Genomic DNA, 23,130 nt, shown 5'->3' with positions numbered 1-23,130 from the left:
GCATTCGTGTTGTGCTACCTCTAGTGGCTAGCTGCTAGCTCAGACTTAACTGCAAACAATCAGGTATTCAAAAGTAGTTACACAAAAACCATGAATTACGTTATAATGAAATAATATGACCATCTATAAAATGCATGCTATCTACTTACTGTAATTTATCCTGGCTGAGTGTGGATTTCGGCATCCTTAAAATCCTACCGACCACTCCAATCCCTTTTCTGATTCGGACGCCACAACCTACTCGAATAGTGGGCGTGGCGTATGTCACATCAACCAACTTTTTTCAAACAAATAATCAATAAACTATCGATAATGAATATTACACAATGGCATAAAACCAGACATTTTAATAATGAATAAATTCCAGCTATTAATTGAGTAGTAGGCCTATATTAACTTGATTATACTTCAGAATGATAATCACAACATCATTTTTAGTTCACAACACATTAATTAAAAGGAGCTATATGCAACAAGTTAAGTTGTACTTAATCACCAAATGACTATGATGTGTCAGTAGAGATTAAAGGAACACGCCCAATCGAAATACTGGCTTCTCTAAAGAACAATGCTACAGCCAGTATGAACTCCTTTGATGTTATTTCTGGATTGGAATGTTTGTTTTTGTTGTGTATCATGTTTCACTATTTTCCTAATACCCCAGGGGGGTATACCACGAACCTCACTGAACATACCCAGGCTTTTTTTGGGAAAACCTGGCTCGACAGAGCCGCAACTCGCAATCAGAGTTAAATGGTACCACGAAGCTCACTTTAGATTCAATTAGTTGAACCAGGTTTTCCGCTTTAGGTTCAGTGCGCGTTCACTTGAAAGGGGCGTTATTTGCGTCATTTTTCTCACCTTTACGATAGATCAAGCAGTCTATATGCGTATAAGTGAAAAGATTTTGCATATTGTCTATAAAATAACTATGCCAAATGAAGAATTGTTCGCCATTAATCCAAATAGAATGATGATGATTTAAAAATGCATAAGCAAAGTCCATCCTGCCTTATTCTATCATTTAGGGAATTCACTTTAAATAGCCTACACCCTATGTAAGAAATGTATCGCATGTTTTCAACCGCTTCGAGGTAGCGGCTGTAGCGTAGTGGATTAGTATAAGACCCGAACGCCAGCGACCGGGGTTCAAATTCGCCGGTCTATCATCATGTATTTTACCCCCATAGATGTGGTGCCAGCACGGCCTTGAAAATATGGGTTGAAGTTCGAAATAAGCACAAAAATATAATTCCATAAGCTTTAGTGAATAAGTATTCCATATGCATGAGAATTGGGACTTTTTAAGTTTCACATAAATTCCCGTCACTTGGGAGTCTAACCCCCCGCGCAGAAATTCAAGACTGACGCGCTACCTCCACTCTAGCACTCTGTCACAGAGACACAATGCACAACAGTAACCATTGTCTACATAAGGTCCAAAAGGACGATCAAATAACGAACACCCTCTGATGAGAATCTGTATCTCTCATGAAGAACCCCTATTTCGTTGTTTGCACAATGACAATAAAGTCTGAAATCTGAATATCGTCAGACAATGCCAAGGGATCGGTTCTGTCCCGTAAAACCCTCTGTCTCCGGAGAGACGCCTGTACGAGAAGTGCGCCGAGGTCCACGGGAACACCCACAAATGGTGACGCCATTGTCAGAGGAGGGGCTAGGAAGCTGCGCACGCCGATTTAAGTAGCCGATCTCCGGCTAGACTAAGCCGAAAAAGTGCTCCCGACCAGGTTTGGTTGCGAGCATAAGTCACCATGGTGATACAGCGACGCTAAAAGAGATCGACTTTCGTGGTACAACTAACCCAGGCTTTGAGCTCAACATACCTCGCTAACCCTCCAAGCGAGCTTCGTGGTACAGGCCCCAGGTTGCCATGTATGCAACAAATTTGCATACAAATAACAGCATGCTGCAGCCATGAAAGCAAGCAAAGAACTGGCTCAACTGATATGCCTGAGATTGTATTAAATTCCACCCGACCTACAAAGCGTATGAGCTGGTTTATAATTGTCAAACAAATTAACCTCAAATGTACACATTAGATGATCCACCAGTGTAGGTCATCCCCTCACTATCACGTAATTTTCAAAATAGTATGTGTGCTCAGCTCATCTTGTTCTTTCAGTATACACAACCGCGCAACCAGTTAGCTTTGAGTCTGGGGAGGAGGAGGTGGGCGGAGACAACTTTAATATGTTGATTTTGGACTGCAGTACCCAATTTATACTCTCGGTGTCAATGTTACATAATAGTAGCTTTAAAGTGACCAGGTTTTGAGCCTGTTGTTTGCTAGAAGTTATTGGGCAAAAAAAATCGGAAACCCAACAACATTACTTATTGTTTTAAAAGGGATACAATATATTTATAAATTGGCCTTGGCCTGTCTTACCCAAACTCAGACGAGATGTTTAATTCCAAATACATCGTTGTGCATCCAGAAGAGGAGTTTGCCTGGTTAGAATTTCCTTTCCATAAGCCGCTTCTATTGACTTGCAGACAGTGCATACAGTAGCCTAGCTCTGGGTCATGCAAGGAGAATAAACGTTTTAATTGCTTTCCAAAGATTTCCAATGTGTTCCGAAAAGTTGCTTAGTCCAAATGAATGCCTGTATGGAGGCAAATTAATTACTGGCATAATGATTTGAATAAAAAAAAAATAATTGAATCATAACATTGAAATATTATTTTTCGTTTTCGATTTGCCTCTTCAAATTGTTTTATTTGGCATCTTGCACCATTTAAAAAAATATCTTAAATAAACATTAAAAAATTGGTTTATTGATTTGTGTCTGCTTGATATTGTTTATATACTCTTCATTACAAAATGTGTTTTGAAGGAACGTAAATGGGCACATCCGATATTAAAGGTCCCATCACATGCCACCATGTGTGGTGTGATTAGCCGTTACAAGCCGTTTTGAAAATCTTTTGCTACAGTCCACTGGATAGGCTGGTAGACTGATCTATCCAGCACACATCTAGGTGGACACGCCCACCTGTGATGTCATAACAGACATTTTTTCAAAACGTCTTGTAACGGCTTATCAAACCATACTTGGTGTGGCATGTCATGGGACCTTTAAAAGGGAAGCTCAAATTTGGTTGGCACCTATACATTCCACCAAAATATAAAGAATAGTGCTGTCAAGCGATTAAAATATCCCTTGATTTTCGTGCTGCCAGCCTTTTAGTGAGATCAAAGAAGGACAGTAAGAAGAGACACCCGCAGTGCATTCAACCCGGTCCACTTGAAATCGGATAGATGCATGACAGTGGTAGGCCTACCGTAAAACTTCAATAGCCCAGGCTTTTATTTGTTTCAATCACTGAACTTTCGAACAAAACTCTTGCTCAGCAAAGATGGGAAATACTATAACAGTATGAATATTCCTACCGTACGTTGGCCTATACATATTACCAGGCTATCGAATAACGCCCACACACACACACACACACACACACACACACACACACACACACACACACACACACACACACACACACACACACACACACACACACACACACACACACACACACACACACACACAAAGTGGCGGAGTGGTAATCGGGAGAGTCGGGAGAATTCCCGGTGGGCCGTTAACGTTTCGGGGCTGTCGGGCTGATTACTGCGTGATAACAATATTGCGTTTATAAAAGTTCCTTGCAGCGCCGTCCGGCAGCCTAAGCTGTGCGCCCGCAACCTCTCACACACTGAACAAACGCAACACTCACAAACTGTCAACGTCACAACCAAGTTGATTTTGTCTAGAGGGGAGTAACTGAGCGGCCCCTCACGAAGTGGTACAGCCCAGGGGGGCCTTGAACTGCGATTGGTCAGAAAGACGTAAACGCTAATGACAACATTGAACTCTCGTGCAGTCTTGAACAGAGTGACACACAAACACACACTTTTTTTCACCCGCTCCATATCATTGCTTGCCCCAACAAGTTTGTGCGGCGTGCTTGTCGTTTTGTTTCCGGTGTAGCTAGATCCGGTATGGTGTTGTCGTTTTTCTAATGTGACTAGTTCTTGCTAGACAGCAGGTGAAAAAACGACAACGTTTGCCAAAAGAGCGTAAATGTCGCGATAAAAAAATTAACGCCGTTAAATTGGATTGCGTTAACGCCGTTAATAACGCATCAGGAAGAGCACTTTGTAAGCTTTAATGTATACATTTGAACTGGACACTGTAAAAAAATGTAAGGGCAGAGGAACGAATAAACAGTAAATAAACAGTGTTTGTTTGCAATTTTTTAAACCTTCATCCGAGACCAAATAAAAGTGGGGTGTCAAAAACATTAACAGAAAACACTGCTGGATCTCGATGTTATAACCGCAGTAAACATAGTATAACTAACTGTAGTAAAACATAACTAACCCGTCTTGTAAGTAAAATAAAGTGTACTTCCAGACAACTGGCAGCACATGCAGATGCCCGGCATTCAAAGGTCTTGTCTACATCGCCCAAATGTTTGTTGGATAAAACCTCAAACATGATCTTATTGAGGACAGTTTCAGTTCAAACAAGGTTTATTCTAGTTTGTCCAATGTCTTGACATGTTTTCTCAAACCGACACTTAAGCTGTTATCTAATGTACTTTAGCCACAAAAATAATTATCTAAAAATGTTTACTGAGGGCACAAGAAGAAACTTTCAACATACGGTAACCTCCTGGGATTCAGTTGTTCCCCTTCTCCTTTTTCTTCTTTTTGTCTTTCTTTTTCTTGTCCTTTTTCTTCTTCTTGGAGGTCTTTGTTTTGGCAGATTTGTCCTTTTCATTGTCCTCGCTGCAGGAGCTGCTGCTTTCCTGAGCAGGCTTCTTCACATTTCCTGAGTCTTTCGGCTCCTGTTGTCCCCGGCCGGGTTTGGCTGTAGCCTGGCCCTTCTGGTCCATCGCCTCTTCCGGCCGCATCATTATTGGGGGTGTCCGTCCCCGAGCCACTGTTATCAGCAGCCTTTCCTTGGCCATCTCCTCCTTCAGGAACTGCTTCTCAGGCAGCTCTTGGGGGTTGTGGCCTCGCGGGCTAGGTCTGTTTTTACCGTCAGAGTGCACGTAGTCCCCATGGTAGTCTCGATGGGGGCCTCGGTGGGACCCAGGGTCCCTGCGGTGGTTGGGCTCTCTGGGGTCTCTCCCGCTGGCAGAAGATTGATGGTGCTGATGGTGGGAAGGCCGGCCCCCAGTGCTACTGCAGGTGGTGTGTTGGTGGCCAGGTTCCCGTTGGTCCGCCCTATCAGTCCTACCGTCAGTGCGGTGGGATGGCTGCGTCCAACCACAACCGCAGGGGAGCAGCATCAGGAAGCAAGAGCAAAATCACACGTTTTAATGCAAACCAAATGTACCACCACAAATATAATGCAGTAATAATAATGTACTTACGCTGTTGGAGTCTTTTCGACTGTGACTGGCCATGTGGCTTTCTGCAGAGTTTAAATCTCCAATAAACTCCTCACACTTCTTGCAGTAGAACCCGATCACTGGTGTCAAAAAATTGTTTCCTGTCAACATAAAACGGCATGCTACTTTATGGATGCTTTAATATAGGTATTAGTGGGCCCCTAACACAGTATTTGAGTTTTCCCAAAATTCAGCCGTGGTGCAGAATTACAGCCACTACGAGCCAGTCGCACATTTGAGCTTTCCCCAAACGCGCCGTTTCGGTGTCGGTAGCTTTAATGCAAATGAGGAGGAGAGAGGCGAGTCAAGGAGGAGGGTGGGGATGTGGCCCTGAGCATCTTGCAGCCACGGTACCATGCGCTCCGTTGTATCGCAATGGGCCGCATGCCTCGCGGCGGCGGGCAGCGGGGCTCCGGCGGGAGACAATCACAGACAACAATCCCTTTCTCCTCCATGTCGCAGTTCATGTACTTCAGGGAGGCAAAGCAAAACTTCCTTCCCCCCCAATTCCTTCCCAACCATGGCTGAGATAACCCCCACCAAGAGTCTCGTTGTGGAAATACCAGAGACGTCAGAGAACCCGACGTGTTATGCGCCGTAACACCAACCGCAGAACGGTTATCCAAATAACAAAGAAGTGTACAACACATGCGTTACAGTCCTATACATCTATATCTAAATAATATCATATTATACATAGATATCTATACCATATAATACATATTATCACAGCCAAAAGCTGTGTGCGCCTCCAGACAACATAATGTATCTCAAACGACTGCGTTGGGTTCTCCGACGTCTTATCCAAATAACCAAGAAGTGTGCAACAGTCGTAGCTCATTGTCTCAATGGTGGGCAAAATTCTCTGGGCGGGCAAAGCAGAGAAGGGGAGTTAACTTTTCCCCGTATGACGGCATATGGGGAAAAATCCAAATCGGCGCGCCTGAGCTTTGTTTTTTCAAAGGCAGAGTAGGATACCTACTGCTCGTTTCTAGCTACTGGGGGAGCACAGTCAGGCTAGGGGAACTCATATTAATGTTAGAAAACCTCATAAAGTGACATTTTCTTTTATTCAAAAAGTGGAATTATTAAATTGACGAGAATTAGAGGAGAATCATTGGCCTGATTGACGCAGTTCAGAAAAAAGTTGAAGGAAAAACGTTAACATTACCATCCTCTTGGAGTAATGCCTCCAGATCTTTCATCAAGCTTTCCATTTTTTTTATCCTGGTTTGTTTCTCCCTTCTTCTGGTTTCCTCGTTGCCATTTGCCTAGGAAGTCAAGAATAAATGTTTTGCTCAGGGTTTGGACCATTCCTTAGCAGTATAGATGGTGAATCAAGCAGTTTTAGGAATAGCAGATGGTGTTGGGAAAGATGTTAACCTCATAGTTTTCTGGTGGTTGAGATTTGGTCATCACATCACTTTTTGTGCGCTTCTCCTTGGTGGCTTTAAGAAGAGGGCACAACAGTATGATCCAGTGACGGATAAACAATAAACATTGTGGCAACAAACCCTCTATGTCAAGGCAGAGGACATCATTCAATAATTATAAATTCAATAAGCTAATTTAATGAGCAGAACATCTGGCCCAGAAGTCAGCCTCCTTAGCCTAAACCTTAGGGTTGGGAAAGAAATGCAGATGCCAATTGAGCAATCCAGCCCTTGAGCAATTCAGTGAGATACATGGAAGAAGCAACATTCTGCATCCATATATTCAGGAGACATGTTTGTAAGATTGCTTATTCAGGAAAAGACTAACCTTTAATCAAAGACTGCAGAGTCTCCAGTGCTTGTCGTGCATTTGTGCCATCCAATGCTGGGAAAAGTGGCGGCGTCTGTTTAGGTGCAGACTCAGGCCCATGGGCAGGGGAGTGTTCCTTTTCTTCCACCTTCACAAAGAGCTTGCTGATGTCTGCAGTGGCCAGGTTGAGGCCCATGTTCTTCAGTATCCCTTGGAGCTTCTCGCAGTCCTTCATCTCGGGAGTACCGGAGGAAGGCTCCTGCCTCGCGAGGGGCTCTAGTTTAACAGCAGCAGCAGAGGAGCTCTGAGAGGCTACCTTAGGAAGTGGCTTGAGATTGAAGAGCTCCTCCAGGTTATTGAACATGGGGTTGTGCTGATACTGCTGCTGGCTGACAATAGGGGAACTCTGTGATGGGGCATACTGGTGGGTGGCCAATTGTCCAGTCTGGGAAACGTGTGCAGCGGAAGGCCTTTCGGGTACGTCTCCATAAAGGAACGATTCTTCGTCTTCTAGGTCGTCTGTCTGCCTTATGTTGGAGAGTTCCGGACCGCTGGAATGGAGCCAGGAGAAGTCATTCCCAACTCTCTCATGGGGAAGGAGCATGCTGTCCTGCTCCCGGCTGACCTGGTCCTCCTGTCCGTGGCTGGAAAACCTTTGGTGGCTTCTACTGGGGAGACAGTCTACCTTTGTGTCCTGCCCTTGGTTTGAGGCCTGCTCAAAAAACCCAAATGATCTTTCTTTAATTGCAATATCTCATAGGCATATCTCATGTATGAGGTTGGGATAAAGCTTATCACATGAAGAAAAAACAAAATAACAAAAGACAACTGGATGTGTACCCAATTAGCTAACCCAAACTTGTTAAACATAATCACGGTAAAGGCCTCACCTGTATTGTGAGAATGGCATCCTTGAGGGAGGGTAGCCTGTCTTCCAGTTCTTTGCTGTTCATCACAAGTTTCAGACCTTGGAGCAGAGCATTGGCCCCTGTAGAGCCAGTGGCACTGCAGCTTTTGCTAGGGATGCTCTTCGTCCAAGGTTCATTGGCTCGAGTCTTCGGGGGACTGCGACTTCTGCTCCTGGTGGACCGACTTTTGCTTCGAGCCCTGCTCTTTCCCCGGCTGGTACTGCGAGCTCGGCCCTTATGCCTACCCTGGCTTTTCCCACGAGTGCGGCTTCGCTCACGACTTCTGCTCCGGGCGCGACTTTTGCCACGGCTCCGGCTGCGTGCACGGCTTTTACTTCGGGCACGACTTTTACTTCGGGCGCGACTTTTGCTTCGGGCGCGACTTTTGGCCCTCTTGTCCCGTTTGCGACTGCGGCTTCGGCTCCGCGACTTGCGCTTGCTGGACTCAGAATCCGAGGCAACCCCTGCCTTTAGGATGCTTGATGAATTCAATGCCTCAGCTAAGTTGTAGGCCATGTTCCCTTTGAGATACTCTGGTAAAGGCTTGTTTGCGGCAATGCATCTCAGGAACTCTTCTCCGGCGCGCTCGCTGTTGATTAACATATTTAAAAAAAGAATAATGACTAAGTAGGTATGTTATCACCTTGTGTAAGTAATAGTGTAAGTAATATTTGTCAAAATTGTATCACGTTCACATGCAGAAGTGTCTCCACTCTCCAGCGGGTGTGATAAACCAGCCATGACAATGTGGGGCCAACTTATATGACCTTTTGGTGCATATGTAGAATTAACATGCCAAGGCCATCCCATGGCCGGGGATTTGGGACAGTTAACACTTTTGGAAGATAATCTGGAGGTAATCAAATTATATTCTGTTTTCTATTATTAGAAAACATCAGTTCAAACAGCTTCTCAGATGATCGTTTGTATCAACCAGAGGAGCATTGTCCTCAGCAGACTCATGAAAACAAGGGCAAGAATCGTATTTAAAAAGTTGTACGGACCTGTTATCTTTAGGAGGGGCCTCCAAACTCGATGCACCCCACATCGGGATGGGTCGTTGCTGAGCCATGTTCGGAGGGATGGGGGGTGGGTTGCTCAGAGTCATCCCTGTACTGCGGTCTATGGGGAAGCTGCTACAACGGATCGGAGTCTGGGGTGGAAGTATTATAATTCACGTTAAATGGCAGACATGCCAGACTGCTCATGTCTCTTTCTGCGAATTGACTGGTCTTTTCCGTAGTGTTTAACAGTGCGAGCTGTACAGATTACCTAAAATTGTGCAGATCAAATTTTAGCCTACATTGATGACACATGGATAGCATTTAAAAACAAGTAAAATGTTTAATATTTAAAGTAGTATTTTAAAAACGACCTACCTTAAGGCAATCTTGTTTATCATTTTTGCAACAATTCCCTCAACTGAAAGAGTGCACTTTCTACTTCAAAACAAAGGTTCTTCTGACTTTGACTTCAGGATGGCCGTGCTTATCAAGTCAGTATTTGGGAATGAAGATCATTAACTCGTACTTATATAGCTTGTTATACTTCAGCAGTGTAACAATACAGTAGTATAGAACAATGTAACTTTTGAATTTTTTTGCTTATTGTACCATAATGTGTCCAGTTGGGTCGTCTTTATAATTAAAATGCAAAAACAAAATTAAACACCATCGGATGACCATCCACACATCGTTGACAAGAAGGTTTAAAGTTTAAACTTAATGTGTAGACAATAATTAGGCTTACAATAAAAGATAACATGTGAAATGTGTCCTTCGATGGGGTGAATCTGTTTTGTGCAAATATCAATAATCGATATCAACATTGATTGTGGTCACCGAAGAGAATGTGATTTCGTATGTAAAAAATGTATGCTGTGGATGTTCTCCAGTAAAGGAAGTAAAATACATGAATGGTTCATCCATGCAACAGAACATGTATACACGTTGTTGTATACACTAGTATTGAAGCGTCAGATCGGTACTTCCTTAATACTTTCCATAAGATTGAAGACTTCAACTTATGGTAGTATCTCCAAACCAAAGCAGAATAATCATTGTTACAAGTTGTATACCCCCTACTGCCAAATCCTGTCTCAACATTGACTTTCGAGATGGAGCATGGACATTGTAATTGTGATCCACATGATCACCCCAATTAAAAAAACTGAACACCGGACATTAACGGGGATAATTTGTAGCGATGATTCCATGGACATCATCTTTTATTTAGAATTTAAGTGTCATTATGTTGTATTGTGTATTAATTATTGCTCACATTCTCACCAACGTTATATTTAGCTCACGTGGAGCTCGGCTGTATGTAAGATGATTTTAGGTAGGTGACTTGTTTTAGGGTACGTACATGCAGGTAATGGTCTCGGGTGTTTCTTGGGATGAAGTTATTGTCCGAGCTTGATGCTGCAAAAGGTCCACAAGCTCTGGGTGGGAAGGGCCGAGGAGCCTCGGACCTTGGGCCGAAGCCGCCCCGAAAATTGGCTCCATTCGGGGGTCCGCGAACCGGCGGAGGACCGGGAAAACCACGGTACATGTTGTCGGTATAACGCTACCACTTCCACGATTAAGTTATTGAAGCACGCAAAGTAGAATGTATTCAGTTATTATGGCTAAGCTAGCTGTCTACACACAAATAACGTGTCTGATTACCACAGCGGAAGGCAAGGCTAACCGCCGGTAGTCTTTCAAAGTAAAAGCTCAGATATTATTATTTTATATTGCATCCATATTTTATTATCAATCCTTATTTTATAGAGCTCGTTTCATAAATACAATTACACACACACACACACACACACACATATATATATAATATATAATATATATATATATATATATATACACACATACATATGCATACATTAGACACACAATAGCAAGAGACAACTTTTAAAGTAAATATTTATTTACATCTTTCTAAAATAACGAATATAACATTAATAATTGATCTATTTAATATTAAATAAGGGCAAACAAAATGGTTCATTTTCACACTTTATTGCTCATTTCATTCAAAAACTACCACACTTCCCCACATCCAAAATAGTATTTACATTTTTTTTTCTTCCATCGTCAGTAACAGTTGGAAAACATTAAATAACGGAAAAAAACAGTCTAATCCCCTAAAATAAAAATATTTTGACTGGTAATAAGTAGGCGATTGGACTGTCCGATACTGCCAACGTTGACATGTCATACAAAATGCATATGAACAACGTTTGAACATGGCATTTTTCTTCCCTTTTCAAACAAATCTCAAAGATAAGGCTGACTTAGTGTGAGGCTGAGGTCATGATAGCAGAGTGCAACTAGAACCAATGTTTTGGCAGATTCTTCATGTGGAGAAAGCACACCACACTACCCAGTATTGTGAAGATAACCCTCCACAAGATGCTCAGTAGTTGTTCCCGGTCCAACAAAAGGCTTCGGTGAGTGGACTATTTACCACATTATGAGCAGCTGTGCATTCAAACTCTTGACAACTTTGTTCGTTTATTTATATTCACTCCGAGGAGGCCTTTCACACCATGAGCTGTGCAGTTCTAAACAGCTCCCTCAGCTGGTGTAATTTCGGCCTTGACTGAAGCCAGACTGGCCATACTGCTGCCCACCCTGTTGAAAGAACTGTTCAAATTGTCCGCCTTGGTTCACATTCTGTCCACCTCTCCCCCCCCAGCCTCCTCCTCCTCCTCCACCACCACCACCAGCACCACCAGCTCCTCGAGGACCACCCCTCCCCCTGCCACCACCTCCTCCTCCTCCTCCTCCTCGTCCACCCCGGCCACTGCCTCTCTCCTGGTGCCGGCCTCCATCTTGGTGTTGGTGGTTGTCGTAGTAACCGCCCGCTCCTCCTTGGTAGGCAGGCTCCTGGTGGCCTCCTTGGTAGCCTCCTCCTCCTCCTCCTCCATAGCCTCCTCGGGGGCCACCACCCTGCTGACTGCCATCTTGATAGTGACCTTGGTTGTAGCCCCCCCTTCCTCCCCCACCGCCTCCGTCCCTGCCCCCCCTACCACCAACACGGCCCCCTCTGTCTCTGTCCCCGTAGCCCCCTCCTCCTCCCCCCCTTTCGTAGCCTCCGCGCCCCCCCTGGTCATAGCCCCCCCTGCCCCCTCGACCACCACCTGAACCTCCATAGCTTCCCCCTCCACCCTGGGGCCCGTCCTGACGCTTCTGCCAAGAGGGCATCTCTGGGGGAGGGGCCTGGATCTCACAGGGTCGACCCCCCCGGTCCGGCACACGACCCATCAGGACCTGGAGAAATAATCAACAAAGACCAATCATCAATCACTTCAGTCAAAGATAAAACATACATCATTACTCCCAGACGGGGAATTTGGGTCAGAACAGAAAGTACAGGACACAGATAGGAGTTCATATGGGGTGATTAGCAATAGATACACCATCAACTTTAAAACTATTAGTTTATCAGGGCATGGACCCCATTGACAGCAGCTTCCTTGTCATGGCCCTCTAAGGTGCAATGTGTATGATTATAAAACATGAATAAACTTTTAAAACGCTAAATTAACTACAATTATCAAGGACGTCTTAGTATCAAGTTAAGAGCTCTTTACTTAGACCAGCAGCTAGCCCAGCTAACGCCAGCCTGTGCGGTCTTGTGGAACCACTTTGTACCAAGAGGCATTTGTCGTTGCTATTGCAGCTTCCAGGCAATCAGACCGTCCAACATGAGAGGAAGAATACGGCCTCTACCCAGAGGCCGTATTCTTGTCAATCTCATGTCAAAAGAACACTGAAAAATGTAATGCTGGCTCTAACTTATGGGATCACTGTAAACAGTAAGCTTTACGCTATATTCAGCAGGGTGATGCTTTTGGGTGGAGAGGGAAGGGGGAGGGACTAAAACCTTTGGGAGGGACTGTGCCTTTCCTCGTTCCTCCAATAGGGGTAGACACCACAATTTATTTGTTATGAGCTGACCAATATTTGGTTGTGGACTCATCTGACAGTTGGCCAGTTATTTTTAATCTGTTATGAGAATCGTATGATTTCCAAAAGACAGACGTATGGGATCATTCTTTACCTTATTAATGGCACAAGCCGTCTTCTCCCGTATCTTGCCACTGCTGGTACGGTGTATCTTGGACAGATCTTCCCTGGCGGCGAACAGGTGACCGACCGACACCTTGCTATGGAAGCTGAGAGCGGCGCGAAGAGGGTGGTACACCTTCTTCATCCTCTCTGCATGGTTCTGAAACATACACGTCATCCATGGTTCAACCCATGACACAAACATAAACATAATACAAACACAACAACAAATATTATACCTGGTCATCATCCATCCGTCTGTACATTACACACAATAATACAAGATTTGTAAACCCTTATCATCTTGGTTTTGTAAAGCCTTGTTTCGTAGGCTGTCCATGGATGTAACATGGTACAATAACTCCTGTTCTTCACAAAGAGTGGTTGGTTTGAGGAGCAGATGAGCTTGCAGCAGTGGCCACCCACACCATTTTGCCTTGTGTGTTCAACTCCATTATCAATCAATGGCCGCAAACAGCACCTACTAGTGGTCATAGCAGTTGATGCAGCAGCACTTCTGGGTAATAAGCTAAATGGTTTCTGGGGTACCTTGGCTCTTTCAGACCAACCGAAGGACTGAACGGTAACGTCAAGTCGTTTCAGCAGCATCTTCCGTCTCACTTCGTACTCATTCACCAGCGCTTGGTTTAGGGCTTCAACTTTGTCCTTAAAAAAATACAAATAAAACATAATTTAGAAGGCATTCGCTTCTGCACCTTCTGTTTGTCCATTTCTATTTCCCCTCAATCTCTCTCAATACTAACCATAGAAAACAATATTTTGAACTACTATGGGTTACAGACAGAAACATATGTTAATGAAACCCCTGGGTTCAATATATAAATGAACTGCATATTACTTATTGGACTGTTTACCCAGTGAAAAGGTCCAAGTGTTTTCTTCATCAGAGGGTCTCCTATATGGGTGTCAGGGACCTTGGCGGCGGCTTCCTTTAGCTGAAAAACAGGAGAGGAAACATGCCACACATTAAACTATCAACCCTTCTTATACAAGAAATCGTGAGCCCTATTAAAACAAACTACCATTTCCATATTTAAATATTTGTTAAGCCGACACTTTCATCCAAAGTTTTTTGTTTAGATATTTGTAATTGTCATTCAGACTATCGACTGTGGATAATGGGTAAACCCAAGACCTTCGACCTGGAATCCAACACCCTAACCCCTACTAGACTCTCCTGCCTTGAATTTATTAAGTTCCTTATGCTCTGTTTTATACGGTGGCGCATTGCATTCACATCACAAAAAAAAAAATCTCATAATTATGAGAAAATATCTCATAATTACGAGACCTTTATGTCATAATTACGAGATAATTATGTCATAATTACGATATATGTATCTCGTAATTATGAGATAGTTATCTCGTAATTACGACATCAGAATCCCATAGCCTAGTCTTCCAACACATGTGGTTCAGTTGATTGTTGGTCGGACTCGGTACTTCCGTAAAGATGGAAAGAAATGGGCAGATTCTGAGAAACGACCGTGCGAGCGCCACATGCGTGTGTGATTACACACACTGTAATGCAAGTGTTTGCTGTCGGTTCTTTGACGTCTCTTGTATTTCCACAACAAGACTGTAGCGGGGGTTATCTCAGCCATGGTTGAGAAGGAATTGGGGGAAAGGAACTTTGGCTTTGACTCCCTGAAGTACATGAACTGCGACATGCCGCCGGTTGCCGTGAAGCACCACCGCCTGGCAGCGGGCAGCCGGCAGCAGGAAGCGTGCGGTTCAGTCTACTTCAGATTGATGTGGAAGTGGAAGAACCAGAGACAGTAGTTTGTGATTCATAATATCGTCTGGAGGCGCACACAGTTTTTGGCCGTGATAATATGTATTATATGATATAGATATCTATGTATTATATGATATTATTTAGATATGGAGCTCCAGGACTCCCGTGTGTTCTAGAATATTTACAGAATACGGCTAAAGGCTGTGTGCGCCTCGCCATTGCGATACAGCCACTAAACAAAGCGCATGGTACCGTGGTTGCAAGCTGCCCAGGGCCACACCCCCACCCTCCTCCTTGACCCGCCTCGCTCCTCCTCATTTGCATTATAGCTACAGACACCAAAACAGCACATTTGGGGGAAGCTCAATATGACTGGCTCGGAGTGGCTGTAACTTTGAATATTGTGTTAGTGGCCCACTAATACCTATATGAAAGCATCCATAAAATAGCATGTCATGGGACCTTTAAAAATAAGTTGAGATATATTTTTCAAAGCTAAAGGTTGCAGTAAGACCATATAGAGGCCATGACTATTTGGAACAAGTTGGTCGTTTTCAGTTTTGCACTTTGCAGACGGTCCCTAAGCTCGCGGCTGATGGCGACAGCTCATAGAAGCCAATGTAATTCACCGTTCGCTAAAGACGGCTCGTTTGGATGGAAACAAGGTTGTAGCTGGTTCTCTAGGTTACTACATTTAGCTAGAGGAGTCATTGGTGTCGCAACGATGCTTCCCTGATGATCTATTGAACCGCAAACTCCGAATCTGCCCATCTCTTTCCATCTTTACGGAAGTACCGAGTCCGACCAACAATCAACTGAACCACATGTGGTTGAAGACTAGGCTATGGGATTCTGATGTCGTAATTACGAGATACCTATCTCATAATTACGAGATATTGTAATTATGAGATAATTATATCGTAATTATGAGAAAAATAAAGATCTCGTAATTATGAGATAATTATCTTGTAATTATGACATAAAGATCTCGTAATTATGAGATATTTTCTCATAATTATGAGATCTTTATGTCACCTTAGTTTTATTCACTAAAAAAGCAATAAATAATTCTTTAGCATGAACTACACAACATAAAAACTGCTATTTCCTTTAGGGCAGGCCGATGTGTTGCGATTAATCTATGTAACATCTTTATTTAACCATTGTATTGGTATTGTATCCAGTCAGTAACGGTAACAAATCACCAAAATAAAAATGATTAGGGGTCATGTTTTTTTGTTTTATCACAGCCTTTACGACTTGCGTATCACGTTCTATTACATGGTGATTTCGATTTGAATTTGATTAATCGTTCAGCTCTTTCCTTCCATATGAGACACAGACGTGGCCGAGTAGCTCACCTTCTTCTCTATTCCACTGAAGAACTGGAACATGGTGATGTTGGCGGGAGGCTTGGACATGCCCAGGGTCACACAGATCCCCTTCAGCTCCAGGAACATCGGGGAGCCAGCCCAAGAGTCCGGCGCCGCCTTCTGGGGCTTGGTGACGAGGATCATCCTGGAGGCCTCCAGCTCCGATACCAGGAATGCTGCGGGAAGAACATGGAATCCAGAATGTTCACATTATTTTATTCTAAGGGTGTTTGCTGCCATCTGCTGGTTACAAAACCAACCAAGAAATCAAATTATCAAATCAATTAATGTATCCAATACATTAGTAGCTAATTAATTCCAGTTGTAGCGGAATTAAGCCCTGCAACTCCTAAAAAAATGTTTTCATTCATTCAGAGTTATAAAGACCCAGCAGAACCCTAATCCATTCATTCACTGTTATAGAGAGAGATCCAGAAGAGCCCTCAACAATTCTGGATCAAAGAGAGGTCCAACAGTCAATTCATTAAATGCATCCATTTCTTCATGTTTACGAATACACTGCAGATCTAACACTAAATACATCCTGCATGCTGAAATACAGCTCTCCTTACTGAGCAGGAGGCAGCAGTTGGTCTTGTTAAGCAGTCTCTGGGAGACATCTCCAGAGGTGAGGACAGCGTAGGGGCAGGTCAGCTCAGTCAGAAGACCACTCATCTCAAGCTGGAAGCCCTCTGCCTCACTGGGACCTGGGGGGGAAGAGAGAAGTGCTCAGCAGAGATCCTCAACTGTAGTAGTCTTCGGAGTGAACACAAAGTATTCCTTTTCAGGCCTAGCATGGTTTAATCGTTGATGAACTTGGCTCTTACTCTGAGGTCACTAAGGGTAGGATGGGTAGGTAGATAGATTGCATTAATGAGGTCATTACCATTTGGATTATATTTAATGTGATGTCAATGTATTGTAAAAGAGCATTTCGGCTTTGGCAATATCTACATAATGACCTGAAGACATGTCAGGACTTTAAATGTGAGTATGGTAGGATGGTACACATGTACAAACGCCCAATCTTATTATATTAATTATGAGGCAATTTATTATTTTTTTGTATAGCACTTGTCATTGAAGAAGCCTTAGGGATTAAATACACATTTCAGACTAATGAAAACTAGTAGAGCCTTGGCCTCTGTGCTCTCCACTGAAGACTATAACCCTGAGTGAGGACCAGGCTGTGTGCTTAGACTTAGAAGTGTCTTACAGTTGGTGGCGTGGACGTTCTCCTCCAGTTTACAGTAGAGCCTGAGCTCGGAGACGATCCAGGCACAGACTTTGGTGAACTCAGGGGAAGCTGCTCCACCTTTAACAGCTGCCTCCAGAGCTCCATCTTCCAGGAGAGGACCTTGATACCTAGAAAAACCCACAGTGCACTTTAGACATCGACGTGTTGTTTGACTACGTGGACACAGCTACCTTTGTCGCTGGACCCACCCTGCGGTTAGCTTGCATCTTATTCCAGGACTTGAAACGCTTATGTTGGTAATTATATTCAATTCACTCTTAAGACTCGATAAATGCTGCGGCAGTGAAGTATTAGCCTTGATCGCAGTCAACTCTTGTCACATGGTGAGGGTTGAGACATTAGGCTTAGCTTACATTTGTTCCGGGCTGGCATTCATACTTTTGCCACGCAATACAAACCATTCGGAACACAGCTTGGCACTTGACCATCGGTAGACGGATCGTTCACTAGCAGCTGACAGTGCTTTGTCATGGCTCAGACATTACAGCACGTCGCATTATTGATGTAATCAAATCTAATTCTAAACGTAACGATGATTTCAATGAGACCACATTTTATCCAATTTATAATGGTGGTGGTGTTAGCAAAATGTATTACAAACTGCTAAATAAGTATCCACTGAATCACATGCGTAGCGGTTTGTTGTTTTCTCACCCTAGATCCTCCAGGGAGTCAACGATGTCCGTCTCCATCTCACGATTTAATACTGATAACATTTGCTATTGCTAATAATTACAGCGGAATATTCAAGATCATGTAATGTGTGTTGACTTCAGCGGCTCAGGTGGGGAAACAGAAGCAGCTCAGCTGGCATGCAGGGGTCCTCGCCTTCTTTTGCTACCTCACGTGGTGCTTGAGGCTGTCCAAGATAATGCCGGTACAAATCAGACTTAATTTATAACATGCAGTACGGAGCATGGCCTCATCGTCCTTCGGTCTTCATCACAATGCATCTTCATGATAAAAAAACATCAATACAAAATAGTGGTAAGCAAAGTTCTTAGTTATGGAACAATGTTGGGTACCCAATTTGCAGGATGCCCAACTCAGCCACTAGACAGTGCTGTCAGACCATTTGTCGTCGATGAACGTTTCTATTCATGCCTTCTGTTTCATTTCTCGCTAATTTGATCCCCTCGCCATATAGTATGAAGACTTTGCTTAGGTCTACTGCAGGTGCAGGTTTCAATGCATTAATGTTGCCCAACATACACATCATCACGCACGATAGGCAGGTTCAATAAATATCTTTAATTGAAATTGAAACAGCATAGAGATGCCACATCTTTAGAAAGTGATTCCTAGAAATTGAGTGATAGGATACTTAAATGGCTTCATTGAGGCCATTGAAAGAAATATTCACATAAAGCAAAAAATAAGGAATATATTAACGACTTAAAACAGGATCATGATGTGTTTATGGCTCAACAGATGAAGAGGAAAAGACTACTGTAATTTCAAAGTTCAAAATGTATGGACCATAAAAAAAATATATATCCTGCATACTTTAAATAAAACTTCACTACAGGCTATATTTCTGTAAAAAAAAAAAAAAAAAAGGCCTTTGATATGGGTCAATTGAATATGAACACATTGTTCGGGTCTGATTCGGCGGTAGTGCAATAGTACTCAATACTATTGCAGTTGTTTGTTTTCTGAGTGGTGTACCATTGGATTGGCTCTGTCTTTTTTTGCGTGATACAATTGAATCTTTAGCAAGCTTATCTCTGGCTGCAAGCTCTAAGAAGCTTTTCCGATGTGGGCACATCAATGTTTTCAGTTAAAAGGTAAGGAAACAAGAGGTTGATCAGATGAATACCATTTAGTGAATACTGTCAACAGAATCTGCAATGGCTCCAGATCAGTACTTTCTTTTGTAAATTTTACAAACATTTAAACACAGTGAAATGTTTTGTCTAGATTATACATGCATTCTGTAGCGAAATTCATTGGGATTAATATCTGCGTTGCATCTATGTTATAGATTAAACTGATGTTTTCTTCAGTGTTTTTTCCTCCATTGGGTTCGAGCATTATCATAACACAACACAGCCCAAACTTTCCAGAATAATGGAATCAAAATCAGTATGACAGCAGGTTTAGGTAAAGAGCCTGTTTGATGATGTATAAACCCGACTAAACAATTGAAAAAAATTCTGAAGATATTTAAACTAAAATTTGAAATATACAACACATCGATACATCCAATTGTTGCTGTTTTTCGAAATCATTCACAGCAACAACAAAGAACAGATGTAATTTTAACAAAGAAAATCCAAAATCCATTCTTTGTGACATTTTATTAATCTCAGAGGAAAGTCTTGTCCCTTATAAAATAAATGCACAAAAAGTTATAGCTTGGTGGAATGCATCCCACTGCTTTTCTGTTTTAGGGGGGGGTTGTAATTTGTGAATAGATCTAGTGTTGTCTGTTTTCCTAATGGCAGTTGGCAAATGGCAAAAAATACAATCAGTTCCCATAAATAATTCAAGGTGAACATACTGAGCAGATATTTTGATGTTATAGTGGTGATGAATTGAAAATCACTTCATTTTCTGGAAATTGTATCTGTGGGTTGGAATGTGCATACAAAAGTATAAATATACAGATATGTTTACATACATTGATATGTCTGTGTATGTTAGTATATCCATGTCAAAGTTAAAAGATACCTTAAACTTGACAAGTTAAAAAAAAAAGTCTGAAAAAATCAGGCAATACTTTAATACAAATCACATACAAACACCATTTTCTGTCCATTCAAACCACATAAATATTAAATTATAAAACAAGCCCTTTATACCAATCATGAGGACAATAAAGCAGCACTAAGCAGTGTTTCAGACGAAGAGATTTTCTACAGAAAACAACAAATGTATATTTTGTTAATACATTTTAACTAGGTACACCTACTGGAGAGTTGTAGAACAAGCTAGGTCCCTTTGAAAGATAACAATCATAAAAATAAATAACGTATATTTCCAACAACATTCTGTGGGAACCACTTATTGTTCCTTTAAAATGCCATTCCCCAGAAAGACCTTTAGAAGTTCATTTAAACTTTGCTCGATGTGTTTCCTGCATGATTTCCAGTTCAGTTGCTAAGGCAAGTAGCCTAACCTAAAGGGGCTTGCACCCTTCCCCAATAAGCACCAACAAACGCCAACACTGTGCCAAACCCATTGGTGGCGGTTGGCTGTTGTCATTTACATGTTTAATGTAATTTTAATTTACATTGTCAAATGGGCAGTGGCCAATCTCGGCCAACATTCAATAGTTGGGTGTGGGTTTTTTGTTGGGGCAATGTGCAAACCCCAACTAATTTAAGATGTCTACTTTCTTCTTGGGTCTTAACTTTCCCCACACTGTTAATAAAGAGTCAAACAGTCTTGTAACTATCATGTTGTGCTTCACGGTCAACTTCCTCTCTGCAGTTCACCCCAACCAATATCTAACCTATCTTGTCTTTGCTGACCACCTTCCATGTACGGTAATATCAAACCTGGAGCTGATGTAGTAAAAACATCTGGCCGTCTCCTCTTTCAACCATCTCGACTTCCCTTCCACTGTGAACTTTCAAACCGAAAGACCCTACCCACCACTTCCTACTTGACCAGAAGAACACAAACGTGCTTCTGTATGAGTTATAGCACAACCTCGCTCTGTACAACTTGTAGGTACCTCCATACTGAAGAGACAGATACGTCACAAACTGGCACTTTCGGGATAGTCAGTAGTAGCCATTTCTTTAGAGAGACAGACAGTATTTCCATGACCGCACATGAACAAATGCACCAACCTTTGATTCCTGGTCACTTTTCATGTGGTCTCTTGGCCCTAGGAGCGGCAAAAAACAATAACTCAAACATCCTCTCCTTCTCTTCACTGTCCAGACTTTTCAAAACAACCGTCTTATTGAGCCAGTCAAACGAAGCCAATGCCCGGAAACCAATTACGACCCAACCTTAACCACAACCTTAAACAAACCCTTAAGCTGTTCTTTGTTCCAGAGAGAGTTTGTATACAAAACATAAGGCGCCAGGTTTAGATGCCACACATGTTTACTAGCTCTCATAGTTCATAACCTTCTCATACTGGCTTCAAGCGTACTTGTGATCAGGTTCTGAAAAGGTGAAGTGTCCTTTGGATAGAAAACAAACAAACAGAGACAAGTTGTCCTGTTGCTCATCAACTGATCCCTTGTCAGTACACAACAGGGTGGCTATCGCTGTAGACAAAGACAAAGACAGAGAGAGAGAAAGAGGGAGACAGAGAGAGAGAGAGAGAGAGAGAGAGAGAGAGAGAGAGAGAGAACTTCACCAGTGTTGCTGAGTCTGTATCTTCTTCAGGGGTCATATGAACATGGCTCCCCACATGTCTCTGTATCCTGTGGTCCAGGGGACAGGGCCGGCTACAGGGGGTGGCGGAAGGGGGCCCGCAGGCACCTAAGCACCTCCCCCAGGGACGATAACTTCCCTGTACTGGAACCAGAAACCCTTCCACAGCTGGACCGGTGGCCAAGTCAACTGTCCTGGGGAGTAGATAACAAAATTTCACTTAGCATTAGGAAGAAAAATGTAATAATAATAAAAAATAATACCTTTATCCCAAACGTATTGAGCCATATTGGATTGTTGGGTGGGGATATCTTCTGGAATCTTTTAGGGAAACCATGGCTGACCTGATGTGAAATGCATTCTAAAAGCCAATAGGATGGGGACATTGAATGCGTAACTAACATTAATGAATTGAGTTGTCATGGTTTCCAAAGATTCTAGAAGGTGTGCTATGGGTTTGCAGGCGTTGATTGGGTCAAAACGATGTCTCGGGAAGCAAGTTCGGAGTTGCAAACGTTTTCCGAGCTAAAAGCGGTGGAGGACCACCGGCCTTACAGCAGCCTTACCTTTCCTCTGTTTGTGCTGATCCCGTTCTGAACGGCGTCCCTCCTCGACCCCCGGGGTCCTCCAGGTCCCTGCTGGGGGTCCAGACCCACACTCTGGGCAGGAGAGCCCTGGCGGGACCCACCGTCGTGGTTCTCCCAGCGGGCGAAGCCTTTGTTCTTGGACGTCTTGCGGTGGGGCCGGTACCTCATCTTGGGGAAGGTGTGGGAGCCGCTGTCGGCTGCGGGCGCCCAGCCGCGCTCCGCCCACAGGGGGTCCATCTGGGTGGCTTGGCTGATGGTGGCTCTCTGCAGGCGGACCGAGATGCGCTGGGCCGACCCGCTCATCAGCGTGATGGACTGGGGGTCTGGAGCCAGGGGAGCCACGACTGGGAACTCAAAGACCTCGTCTTCGTCTGCAGCAGCATCATAGGCACGGGAAGAATGTGTTGAAGATTATACTGTATATACCGATTTCCTACTTTGTTAATCAGCAGTTTGGGGTTAAGGAATCTTGCTCAAATATTCCGGCAGGCATACCTAAAGACTGCAAACTTTCGGTTTGAAACACAGAGCCTTGATCGTTTGATCGTAAGCAATGTGTATGGACGAATCGCAATACCTTTCAATACCGTCATCAGCCCCTCATTAAGGTTCCAACAAACCACATTTATTTCTGTATGTTCTGTATGGTTTATATTAACGCGAGCATTCAT

The 23,130-nt window shown here is 43.3% G+C and overlaps 3 protein-coding genes across 7 annotated transcripts in view; all 3 read right to left on the bottom strand.

The window, feature by feature from the left end:
• Nucleotides 1–10,770, bottom strand: part of nvl (nuclear VCP like) — a 34,464-nt gene extending 23,694 nt beyond the window's left edge. For 2 of the 4 annotated variants that reach the window (XM_056610218.1, XM_056610217.1), the window contains exon 1: nucleotides 150–4,708. The gene's annotated coding sequence lies outside the window, so the exon portion shown is untranslated. Of the gene's footprint in view, nucleotides 1–149; nucleotides 5,287–5,403; nucleotides 5,523–6,592; nucleotides 6,693–6,804; nucleotides 6,870–7,182; nucleotides 7,877–8,054; nucleotides 8,662–9,076; nucleotides 9,226–10,439 lie in introns of those variants that run through there. The other 2 variants (XR_008904308.1, XM_056610221.1) reach the window with 2 other exon arrangements.
• Nucleotides 10,771–11,007: 237 nt separating this feature from the next.
• Nucleotides 11,008–18,278, bottom strand: fam98a (family with sequence similarity 98 member A). Of its 2 annotated transcripts, XM_056609143.1 has the most exons (9): nucleotides 18,189–18,278; nucleotides 17,493–17,641; nucleotides 16,849–16,983; nucleotides 16,265–16,452; nucleotides 14,020–14,100; nucleotides 13,694–13,810; nucleotides 13,137–13,304; nucleotides 11,824–12,343; nucleotides 11,008–11,775 (listed from the first exon to the last, which is right to left on the bottom strand). In XM_056609143.1, exons 1-9 carry the CDS (start codon nucleotides 18,248–18,250, stop codon nucleotides 11,648–11,650), a joined length of 1,548 nt encoding a protein of 515 aa, XP_056465118.1. In that variant the 5' UTR covers nucleotides 18,251–18,278; the 3' UTR covers nucleotides 11,008–11,647. The 2 variants fall into 2 exon arrangements, with proteins under 2 accessions (XP_056465118.1, XP_056465117.1); XM_056609142.1 differs by having other exon boundaries at nucleotides 11,008–12,343.
• A 219-nt stretch (nucleotides 18,279–18,497) lies between these two features.
• The window catches only part of rasgrp3 (RAS guanyl releasing protein 3 (calcium and DAG-regulated)), a 31,599-nt gene continuing 26,966 nt past the window's right edge, over nucleotides 18,498–23,130 (bottom strand). Inside the window, exons 16-17 of the mRNA XM_056609141.1 lie at nucleotides 22,439–22,830; nucleotides 18,498–22,066 (exon numbers count right to left, since the gene is read on the bottom strand). Of these exons, the coding sequence (XP_056465116.1) occupies nucleotides 22,058–22,066; nucleotides 22,439–22,830 (401 nt within the window). The 3' untranslated portion in view covers nucleotides 18,498–22,057. The remainder of the gene's footprint in view (nucleotides 22,067–22,438; nucleotides 22,831–23,130) is intronic.

This window comes from Gadus chalcogrammus, chromosome 15 (assembly GCF_026213295.1).
Source record: "Gadus chalcogrammus isolate NIFS_2021 chromosome 15, NIFS_Gcha_1.0, whole genome shotgun sequence".
Classification (NCBI taxonomy): Eukaryota; Metazoa; Chordata; class Actinopteri; order Gadiformes; family Gadidae; genus Gadus; species Gadus chalcogrammus.
The sequence above is the reverse complement of the archived record's forward strand: the minus strand, read 5'-3'. Positions and strand labels throughout refer to the sequence as shown.

Bases quoted from the DNA above. Each gene is read 5' to 3' on its own strand.
- fam98a (XM_056609142.1), bottom strand. From the start codon at position 18,250: ATGTTATCAGTATTAAATCGTGAGATGGAGACGGACATCGTTGACTCC. The intron at 16,984-17,492 runs GTAAGACACTTC...CTTCCCCCCCAG, and splicing joins GAACGTCCACGCCACCAACT to GTCCCAGTGAGGCAGAGGGC. The intron at 13,305-13,693 runs GTACCCCAGAAA...TGTATGTTTCAG, and splicing joins GTTGGTCTGAAAGAGCCAAG to AACCATGCAGAGAGGATGAA.